The sequence below is a fragment of the Glycine soja genome, chromosome 6, assembly GCF_004193775.1.
Source record: "Glycine soja cultivar W05 chromosome 6, ASM419377v2, whole genome shotgun sequence".
Lineage (NCBI taxonomy): Eukaryota > Viridiplantae > Streptophyta > Magnoliopsida > Fabales > Fabaceae > Glycine > Glycine soja.
Window position 1 is genome coordinate 12,905,044 of NC_041007.1, and position 11,603 is coordinate 12,916,646.

General features: G+C 36.8%; 1 protein-coding gene across 2 annotated transcripts; it reads left to right on the forward strand.

The window, feature by feature from the left end:
* Positions 1-10: 10 nt before the first annotated feature.
* LOC114415813 (ultraviolet-B receptor UVR8) lies at positions 11-10,185 on the forward strand. 2 transcript variants are annotated; one of them, XM_028380672.1, is made up of 12 exons: positions 11-172; positions 400-586; positions 1,019-1,165; positions 1,974-2,055; positions 2,811-2,966; positions 3,241-3,414; positions 3,756-3,827; positions 4,089-4,172; positions 4,309-4,427; positions 9,015-9,100; positions 9,255-9,307; positions 9,700-10,185. In XM_028380672.1, the coding sequence occupies exons 1-12, from the start codon at positions 85-87 to the stop codon at positions 9,784-9,786; spliced, it is 1,335 nt and encodes a 444-aa protein (XP_028236473.1). In that variant the 5' UTR covers positions 11-84; the 3' UTR covers positions 9,787-10,185. The 2 variants fall into 2 exon arrangements, with proteins under 2 accessions (XP_028236473.1, XP_028236474.1); XM_028380673.1 differs by having other exon boundaries at positions 4,089-4,160.
* The last annotated feature ends 1,418 nt before the right edge of the window (positions 10,186-11,603 follow it).

Consider the following 11,603-nt stretch of genomic DNA (forward strand, 5'->3'; position numbering starts at 1 on the left):
CTACTCTTTCTCTCTCCTTCCACTGGTCCCATCAATGTTATAAACCCTTGCCCCTCTTTCTCTTCTCTCTTCCCTCCCATTACCATGGAATTGGAAGTCACCGCCGCTACTTCTCCACCTTCTCGCGTTCTCCTCATCTCCGCCGGTGCCAGCCACACCGTTGCCCTTCTCTGTATGAAAGCTCTCCCTCTCTCTATTAACTTCCTATTTTTAATGACAATTAATTTACATTAACACTTTAATTATTTTCCTTACTTTCTCTCTAAATTAATTTAGATATGACTCTACGATATTAACAATCTTACAATTGCAATCTATGATTTGAATGAAATGAAATCCCTTGTTCTGTTTGTTTATTTTGATTTCATGTGTGTGTGGATTGGTTTTGATCCTCTGCAGCTGGGAATGTTGTGTGCTCGTGGGGTCGCGGAGAGGATGGACAGTTAGGCCATGGTGACACCGATGATAGACTCTTACCCACTCATCTCAGTGCATTGGATGCTCAACAAATTGATTCTATTGCATGTGGAGCTGATCATACCCTTGCGTATTCCGAATCACGCAATGAACTCTATAGTTGGGGATGGTCTGCAATTCATCCTTTTCACTTGTTCTCTTTATTGATCACTTTTTACTCAGAAAGAAATTCACTATTAATTTGTTGCTTCTCTGTCCTGTCTTGTAATGGGATCGAGCTAGTTTATGGATCCTTTGGTGTATAGTATTAGTTTCAGCTTCAAATTGTACTACTACTTTTTGTGATACTCATGCCTTTATCTTTAATAATTACTATAAGAATAAGAATGTCGGTTGACTCACTTCATTCTTTCAAGACTTTTATATTACACCTAGTTCGGAGTTGTGACATCAAGAGACTGGACCATGAATGATATTTCGTCTTGTTATTTTAATCACCCTTCAACTTGTGAAAATATTTTGTTTAGTGTTTTGGTATATCCTTAGTGGTTACCTTTGGTATTCTTAGATTCTCAAGTGGATCGCATTCTGTTTTTTCCAGGGGTGATTTTGGAAGGTTGGGTCATGGCAATTCTAGTGATTTGCTCATTCCTCAGCCTATTATAGCATTGCAAGGTCTAAGGATAAAGCAAATTGCCTGTGGGGATAGCCACTGTTTGGCAGTTACCATGGAAGGCGAGGTTCAGAGGTTTGTATTTCTCCACCAATTTTTTATTATTCTCCGCTCTGACATTTTTTTTATCCATATACTAATTACTATTCCTGCGTCAATAAAGGTTGTGTATATATAGTGCAGTTTTGTAATGCATGCTGATTCTTAGGCCTGATTTTTAATTTCATTCCTTTGTCTTCTCTGTTTACTGAAAGAAGAGTTGAATAGAATATTTGACCCTGGAACAGAAAGAAGTTGCTTTTGTTTATAGCACATCTGATTTTGGGAATAGTCTCTTATTATACACTTCCTATGCAAACACTCCCTTTACGGATTAGGGGCTTGTTTGGTTAAACAACATTAATAAGGATTTATTACATGAGTATTTATATGTAAGTTTGTTTTATAATCAAAGAGAATAGAGTTAAATTGTTTTCATAAGTTATCTTGGAGAGCTTATTGAAATAAGCTAAAATCAACTTATGGACATGTCATAAATTATTTTCATAAGCTCTTCCAAATACTTACACAAGTGTTTATGTCATAAGATAACTCCAAATGATCTGTAAATAACTCTTCCAGACAAAATGTTTTTGGTATTTTAGCTTATATTCTCACTTGTTACTACCTGCTAAACTCACTGTTCAATTGACATTCCTTTTTACAAGTTATAAATACATATAGAAATCCTTGCTTTTATTCTGTGAGGCTGAAGGGCAGTTTTTTGTTTGCAAACTAAACCCTTGATGGAGGTGCTAGCCACCAGTCGTCTGGTTCATCATAAAATCAGTTGTTTTATTATCATTTCCTCTGACCTTTGTGTTTATTTTTTCTCTTATTGAAGTTGGGGGAGGAATCAAAATGGTCAACTTGGACTTGGCACCTCGGAGGATTCTCTTGTGCCACAAAAGATTCAAACATTTCAGGTACCCTTTTCAAAGACTTTCATCAAGGTTATTTGTGATAAATAAAACTCTATGAACCAGTTATCAAGAATCAATACATGATGATAAGTTAATTTTACCATATATTTAAGGCAATTGCTTCCTGCATCTTCAGACTTGCTTCATGCACCTAAATCCGGAATGTAATTTACATTCTGTATTACATCCGGAAAGGCTAATCTGTAATTTAAAATTACATTCCGGAAGGTTAAAAAGGTGCAGGAAGCAATTGCCTATATTTAATTGCTACTCATCTACCATTTTTTTGAATCAATTGAAAGAAAAGTGCATAGTCTCCCTAAATCTGATTCTGATAACAAAAACAAGACAAAGCAGTTACATTAGTTAGATGGAATAAGACAATTAAAACTGTTAGGTGGTCAAATGGTTGAGAGTTGATAGGAGCACGACATAGCTTAAAATGAGGGTAAAGGGAAGAAGGAGGGGATTGAAACTTGTTAGTACATGGGAAACCCTTTGTTGAAGGGGAAACACTTGAAAGAGAAATTCTATTCTTCTGGAAAAGCATCAATAAAAGTTTATCATTTCACAAGCATCCCCTACTTTAAACAAATGGAAGAGAAAAACAGCTAAGAACAACAACAACAAAATAGAAGTACTCTTGCTATGAAATTAACAGTAACATTATCTTCTTTATATATTAAGCATTGATAATTATAATGCATCGAAGAATTATCCTGTTAACTATTTGGCACATGTAATATTTTATATTGTAGGGAGTACCTATCAAAATGGTTGCTGCAGGTGCAGAACACAGTGTAGCTATTACTGAAAATGGAGAACTGTATGGATGGGGTTGGGGCCGATATGGAAATTTGGGGTTGGGGGATAGAAATGATCGCTGGATTCCTGAGAAAGTTTCTTCTGTTGATGTATGTCCTCAAACTGGTATCATGTTACCTTTTCTGTTTAGACTCTGATTATATATGGAACATATGTGATTTGATATTCTTTGATTTCTGAAAAAACAAATCTCGCTGTTTAATAGAAGAAGCAGCATTTCCAGGTGTTAACTTGTTGATTTGTCTAAAAAATGCTGTTAAGATTCATGCACGATTGGTGTACATGCATACTAATGGATGGAGAACTTCTGTTTTTTACAGCCCCTCCTCCCCTTGCCTAATTCTTGCTTGTTTAATGTTGCAGTGTGACAAGATGGTCATGGTTGCTTGTGGTTGGCGGCATACAATTTCTGTTTCATCTTTGGGTGGCTTATACACATATGGGTGGAGCAAATATGGCCAGTTAGGACATGGAAATTTTGAGGATTCTCTTGTGCCTCAAAAGCTTCAAGCCTTGAGTGATAAGTTAATCAGTCAGGTAGTCCTTTAATTTTATGCTGAGTTGGTGTCTAGGTAACAATTTCTCGTATTATTTGGATGTATTGGCATTTTGCTTTGCTCTGCTTGTTTATTAGATTGTATGTTCCTCCCATACCATTTTTTGAATGTTGGATTTTTTCTGGTAGGGGAAGGATTGGAAATACTTCTCATGTAAGGATTCCACCATATTTGTTGTGTGTGTTGTTAAAGACAAGCAAAAATTAGTCCAACAAAATCTTGTCCTACCCTAAATCCTTGCTCACCATGTGCAATAATATATTTGGTGTTAAATATGTAGTTGTTTTGTTTGTCTCTTAACTTGGCTTGGACTTCCTTCAGGTATCGGGTGGTTGGAGGCATAGTATGGCACTGACGTCTACTGGACTACTATATGGATGGGGTTGGAATAAGGTTAGCAGCAATTTTTTATTCTCCCATCTTCATGTGACATTTTGTATTATGACAAGAAATACTTGTTAATTTATGAAAACGGCAGAAGATAACATTAGGTGACTGGTAAAAGAATGCACATTCATGTGTGCAGAGAACTAAATATATTCTACTTTATATAAAAAAATTGGTACGAGACTTTATTCTCTTTCTTTATGATCATGAGTCTTTTAGTATTGACACGTGTTTGGAAAATTGTTACCCATTTTCCTTCAATTGTAGTTTGGACAGGTTGGAGTTGGTGACAATGTTGATCGTTGCTCTCCTGTGCAAGTGAAGTTCCCCCATGATCAGGTACTTGAAATTGTAATACTCTTGTTCCCTTTCTTTCTTTCATTTGGAATGTTTCAACTATGCATCTTATAGTCAATGTCTCTATCGTTGAACAAGCCATTAACTATTCTATTTTTTATTTCTGCACACTTTTTGTATAACATGGCAGAAAGTAGTTCAGATCTCATGTGGGTGGAGACACACAATTGCTGTAACTGAAAAGGAAAATGTATTTTCTTGGGGAAGAGGCACAAATGGGCAACTTGGGCATGGGGATACCGTTGACCGGTAATTGCATGTACAACCTAAATATATTTGCTTGGACTTTAAGGCATGCATTCATTTTTCACTTAGTTGCTTTCTCTATCATATGTTTGCTGAAGGCACATAGGAGATATTCTTACTTTGGTCATAAAAGTATGCTTAACAATATTTTTTTTTTGTTGTTGGTTGTGTTATTTTTTTTTTTTGGGGGGGGGGGGGGGGTTATGACAGAAGAGGTTTGAACCTCTGATGTACAAACCACCCAATCTTATTACAGCTGTCAGCCGACTTCTAGTGGCTTGTTAATTGTTCTAATTAATTGCTTCAAACAAGACCTTTTATTTAATCAGCTAAAATACTACATATATTAAAATAAATATATCAGTACAAGAGGTACTGTGGTATGTACATCCCAAGATAGCCCTACTATGAGCTATGGTAACCTAATATTAGCAATTGAAAGCAGATATTAGGTAACTATAGATCTAAGCTGGGTACCCTTCTACAAAAAAGAATTCTAAAGATCAAACCCCTTTATACAAAAAAGGCAACTCTGATGTTGCTGGACCATAAAAAGAAAGGGATGTCAAATCCTTTTTCCAGGTTTTTGAGCCATGACCAGCAGAAAAGGAGAGCATCATCCTTCAGTTTTTGACCATCAAAGCTGTCACCTGAGAAAACAATCCTATTCCTATGATTCCAAGTGCACCAAACCAGAGAGATCCACCAAATCTGCCATCTATGTGGAAAAAAACCATTCAGAATGCATTGAGAAAATGTTCTTTTGGCCTTTCTGGAAAAACAGAGAGTGTATTTATCCATGACAGGGTCTCCCACCACAATGGCATGATTTTGGTGCATCCAAAAAACAAATGCCCTGCATCCTCGTCATGGTTTAGGCAAAACGGGCTGCAGACTTCATCCAAAACTACGTTTTGGTTTCTAAGGTTCTTCGTTGTTGGCAATCTATCCCGAATCAATCTCCTATCAAAAAGAGACACCTTGCTGGGAATTTTTAGTTTCCAAAGGATAGACAATGCCCTCTCATCTTCTTCTTCAACTGCATATTGATTAAGTGCCCGATATGCACTTCCCACTGAGTACTCCCCTCCCGGATCTCCCTCCCATGACCAGCTATATTGATGATGGACCTGAACTGCCATCCCGTCAATATCTTCCAGGAAATGTGCTGCCCCATTCATCTCTCCCTCCATTAACATTCTCCTCCACTCGAGCTGCCATTCCCACACCCCACTTGACGCTGAACTCATCTGCTGAATATAATGCTGTTGCTGCTTTGAGATACAGGACAGTCTAGGATATTTTTCCGGCAATGGGACCCCATCTTCTTTCCAGCCTTCTTTCCAAAATTTCACTCTGCTGCCACTTCCATTTTTCCAAGAGACTTGATTTTTGAACCAGCTTCCCTCCTCTATAGAATTGCAAACAACACATAAGTCCCACCACCAAATAGAATTTTTATGATTTCTTCTTGTCTCGTCCAGATTCCTCCAACTTCCGTACTTTTATTCCAGCACTTGAGCCCCCAATGCTTCACGATGGTGGAACAAGTTCCACCACCATTTTCCAAGCAAAGCATAGTTGAACTTCAGCAAATCCCGGACTCCCATACCTCCTCTCTCCTTAGGTAGACAAACGGTCTCCCAACTAATCCACGCTATCTTCTGATGCTAAGAATCTCCCTCCCATAAAAACCTCCTCTGCAGCCTCACCATCTTGTCCACCACTTTCTTTGGGACCCTAAAAAAAGAAAAGAAGAATCGAGTTTAGGATTGACTTTATCAAAGCCACCCTACCCACGAAGGAGAGATGTTTTTTATTCCACTTTTAAAGCTTTCTCTCACATTTATGGACAACTGGATCCCAAGTCTCACTTCACCTTGGGTTTGCCCCAATGGGTATACCCAAGTACGAAAAGGGTAGTGACAACAATCTGCAGTTTAGGTAGCTAGCAACACGTTGAACCCACTGCTCTGACATCCCAAACACCCCAAAACAACTTTTAGCAAAATTTATCTTTAGACCCGAAACCAATGCGAAACTCCTCAGCATAACCTTGATGGCCTTCATGTTTGACATTGTTGCTTTCTCGAAAAACAGTGTCATTCGCATATTGCAGAATGCTAATGTCCACATTGTTTCTCCCCACCAAATTTCCTTCAAACAGATTTTTCTTCTGAGCCTCTCTCATTAAACCCTTCTGCCCTTTAGCAACAATTAAAAAGGAAAGGGACTAAATGATCCCCTTGTCTGAGTCCTCTTTGAGGGAAGAACTCATCAATGGGGCTGCCGTTTACCAGCACTAAGATTGAGGATGATTTCAGACATCCGTCAATCCATTTCACCCATTTGTCGTAGAATCCCATTCGACTCATCATGTACAGGAAAATGTCTCAACAAATAGAATCGTATGCCTTTTTGTAATCAACTTTGAATACTAGACAACTCTTTTTACACCTTTTTGCCTTGTCCAGAACCTCGTTGGCAATCACCACACTATGCAACAAGTGTCTCCCTTCCATAAAAGTGCTCTAACGTTCATCTATGACTTTTGACAACACTTGTTTCAACCTTCTGGATAAAATCTTAGCCACAATCTTATAAATACAGCCTATTAAAGAAAAAGGTATGTATTCGTTAAGGCCCTGTGGGTCTTGAACCTTGAGGATCAAGGCTATGAATGATGCATTGCTTCCTCTGGGGAACACTCCATTAACAAAAAATTCATCTAAGAAGCGAAGGACATCAGTCTTGAGAACGTCCTATAACTCCTTGATGAACTTAAAATTCAGTCCATCAGGGCCTGGGCTCTTCGTACTGCCACAATCCCACACTGCTGCCCTAACTTCCTCTTCTTCAAATCGGGCCACAAGAGCATCATTGTCCTGTTGATTAATGTATTTAATTCAACTCCATCCAGCCGCGGCCTCTCCTCTCCCACCTCCTTAAATCTCCTAAAAAAGAATTGTTTAACTTCCTCTTTGACTTTGGTTGGTTCCTCCACCCAACACCCACCAGAAAACACACCCCTTAACATATTGTATTGATGCTTCCTATTTACAATCATATGAAAGTACTGAGAATTGCAATCACCTTCCTTTAACCATCTAGAAATCCTTTACAATCCCCCCCTCCCCTTGCTCCCTCTGACTAACCCCCACTCTTTCTGATGGCCTTCTTATGCTATTAAAGTCGCCTAAGATACACCAGTGACCAACATTGCTTGCCCTTCTCAACTGCTTAATCTGGTCCCATAAGATTCTTTTCATATTCACATCACATGGTGAATATATGTTCAGAATAACTACTCTTTCTCCATAGCCGTGCCATATCCCTTGTAAAAAGATGAAACCACTTCCAGTTATCTTGTTCTCCATTTTAAAAGTGGCTTCACTCCACAAACACAGCATACCCCCCGGACTATTAATAGTCGGGTTCAATTCCCATTTTACCTCAGAATATCCCCACAATGCTTGGCATAAAGCTTTGTCTATAGCTTCCTTTTTTGTCTCTTGTAAACACAGCATACCTACTGTTTCTTTTATCACCATCCTTCTTATTGAGCCCCATTTAATCCCCCTCCCCAGCCCCCTTACGTTGAAACTGATAATCTTCATAAGATACCTGCACTCCTTCCCATCTTCTGAGCTTCGCCCTTATCTCTTTCGTCCAGACTAGCCAACTTAGATATCATAATGTCCTCTTGGTTGCAAAAACTGACCCCCATTTTTTTAGCCAAATCCCAGTTGTTAGCTGCCTCTTGTGAAGCCTTGCAGCCGTTAGGATTTGTAGCCGATCTTGAGGTGGATTCGACCACGTTCATGTCTACATATTGGTCCTCCCGAGTTGCTAATTGTTTTAGTCCACTACCATCATCCAAAATAGGAGAAGCTGCACGAAAAATGCTAGATGGACCAGCGACACAAGCCCTTTAGCTGCCACTGCCCCTTATATCCCCTTCAGTAGCACCTTCTACATAATTGGGCCCCTTCTTCTTTTTACACCTATTCCTTGAATAAATCTTCCACCCAGATTGAGGCCCATATTAATTATTTTATTGAAAATATTAAAGTTGCTCTATAAGTCAATTGGGAGTAGAATCTGATATCATCATGTTGGTAATGGCTACTGTTATTAATTTCTTAGAATTTGGATCAATTATCTTGGTCGAGAAGTTATTATGATTGATGTATAGGGTGTGTAATGACACCCATGAAGTGGATGGTTAAATTCTGAGGTTCAGAAAGCAAAAAACTAGCTTGTAGCCTTGTATAATGTATAGCTGTAAAAGGTATCTTTGTCAACTATTAGAATAGAGCTTAGTAGTATTACATTTGTTGCACCATCTTGGCACCCTATTCTTTTTATATCAAATTATTTCTTTTCAATCATGGAAATTTGAATATAGCTTTCTGTGTCTTTTATTCACCCTGGAAAGAGAAGTTAATTTTTGTGGCAGTTATGACCATGTTCATTTAAGAATAAAAAGTTATATCGCTAATCTAATTTATTAACTGGAAACATAGTTTTGAGTAATGGGTGCATTTAATTACATGTCTTCAATTCATGATGTTATTCTGGGATTTGTAGGAATTCTCCAAAGATTATTGAGGCATTGAGTGTGGATGGATCTTCCGGGCCGCACATAGAATCCTCAAACACTGATCTATTGTCAGGTGCTTTGTTCTGCTCATCACTAATTTGTAATATTGTTCCTTTGTTTTTCAGCCATTACTGATAATACCATTTGCTAGTGTTACTTTGATTCATATATTTTATTTGTAATATAATTTGGCATCATGCTAGCTATTTTGTTTTCTCCTTAAACAGGGAAAAGTGGTGCCTCCTTATCTGAGAGATATGCAGTTGTTCCGGATGAAACTGTAAGTGTCTCGTTTTAGCATATACATTATGTGCTACAATTACTATGGATCTTTGCTCATGATTTAGGAAACCTAGAAAGAGTGGTAACAACATGTGGGACTATGAGAAATTTAGGAGCGAACAGGGTCTCCTTTTGACTTGGTATGAGGAGTAATTCTTGCATGAGCATAGTGTTAGTGTCTATACCTACACCTAATCAAATGCAAGATGCATTAAAATAATAGTCTGTTGAAATATGTGCTACATTTATTTTGATATTATCTTAAACTTCTTGATTCGTTGTGTCTATAAGCATTGTGTTCATGTAGGAATTGCTTTCAAATGAAGAGTTATGCGTTTCTTGTGAATATTAGAAAAGCTTATTATGTCACTAACATTTATGATTTGGCAGGTCTCAGGACAAACTGCTAGTTCAAGCAGTGGAGATAGGCTTGATATCAGTGTCCCAGAAAGTGATGTCAAACGGATCCGAGTTTGATGTGGCAAATTTCCGTTAGACGAGAATGATGCATAATATTGATATCTACCTCATCAGTTCAATGGAGCCACCGCTCAGATGCCACTAGTAATTTGGCTTTCAACATAGTAGTAAATGTAAATTGTAGTCATATGAGAAATAACAGCAACGTATTCTTTAATCTACTTTTTTTTAGCATACTTTTCACTCTTGGCTAAAATTTGTTGAGACTCAGGAAATTACGAGTGATAGTAGTTAAATAAAAATCGAGACCCATGTCATTTTGTGAGTCCTAAGTCCTAACAAATTTCAGTTAATGGATAGTATGAGAAACGTTGCATATGATCTCCGTATTCTATGTATTATCAATCAACATGTATACAATTAGCACATCGTATTTTAAATGTTTTATTTTGTTTTTGCTCCCTCTCCTAAATACACAGCGGAAGTTGAAAAGCTTGTGTAGTACGCATTCTCTGTGACTGGTCTGTTCCCTGTTCCTACGTGTGATAGATTAATTAATTGAAGGCTTAAATATGTTTTTGGTTTATATAATTTAATATTTTTTTTTATTTTTGTCCCTAAAAAAGAAAATTGTTTTAGTCTTTGTAAAATATATTTGTTTTATTCTTAAAGTGTTTTAAATAACACTTTAAAAAAAATTTAAAATAGTGAAAGAATATTATCTAAAATACTTTTAAAAATGAAAAACAAAACCAACAGTTTTGTTTTGTTTTTTTGTAGGGATGAAGATGAAAAAAACATTAAATTGTAAGAATAAAAAATATATTTAAGCCTTAATTAAATTATCCACTAAATTTTTCTTACTAAAACAATAAATACAATGAAAAGATTTTCTCCGGGGCAAACACTTTAGTTCCAGTAGTAGGCTTCAAAAAGAATCTTGAGAAAATAGGTTATACACTTAAGTGTATAATTTTTTACACACTCATCCAATTACAACTCATCATATATGGTAAATTTGTTGATTTTTTAAATAATTTACTGTGTTTGGATAAAGAATTTTAACCGAGAAAAATAATTTATCAAAGAATTTAAAATTCTTTAATCTAAGATTCATTGTTTGGATATTTTTTATAAAGAATTTAAATTTTTGGAATTTTAAAACAAAATTTTAAATAACTAAAAATGTGAAATTTTAATTTTCTTTTAAAATGTGAGAAATTGAAATAACCAATTCACCATAAGCAGTTATAACTTCAATTAACGTTTGCAAATTCAACAAACAAGGGAGAAGACAAGAGAAGAGAGAGAGAAAATTATCATCGGAGCTTACTAGTGAGATCATCAAGCAAGGCATGGCAGGGACCTTGTGTGATATTGTTGACAATTTCAAGGATTCAAAAGTCGATGATGAAGATAGTGATGATGACAAGGCGATAGTTCGAGGTGTTGTCGAGGAGCCGGCTAATGTGGATGGCGAAAGCAATGACGAGGACAACAAGGATGATGGTGACAACACCAATGAGGATGAAGGGTCTGCGAGGGCCGAAGCAGCTGGTGCAGCCAGATGATGTTGGCCCATTGGTGGGGGATTCCCAACTGTTGAATCTAGGGCGTCAGCAGAGACACTTGTAAGGTTCACTCGAACTAAATGTCTCTTGTGACTGATGTCACGTGCAAAAGTTTGTCTTTATTCAAACACATAATTTTGAAAATGAAAAAAATTTAATTGAAGCATTTGAAATTTTTAGAATTTTAATTTTTTTTAAATTTTAAATTATTTTATCCAAACACACTCTACAAGTAATTTAAATTGTAATTTGTGATTGAATGACAGTGTAAAATTATTTTATATTATTTTTCGTACATAAAAA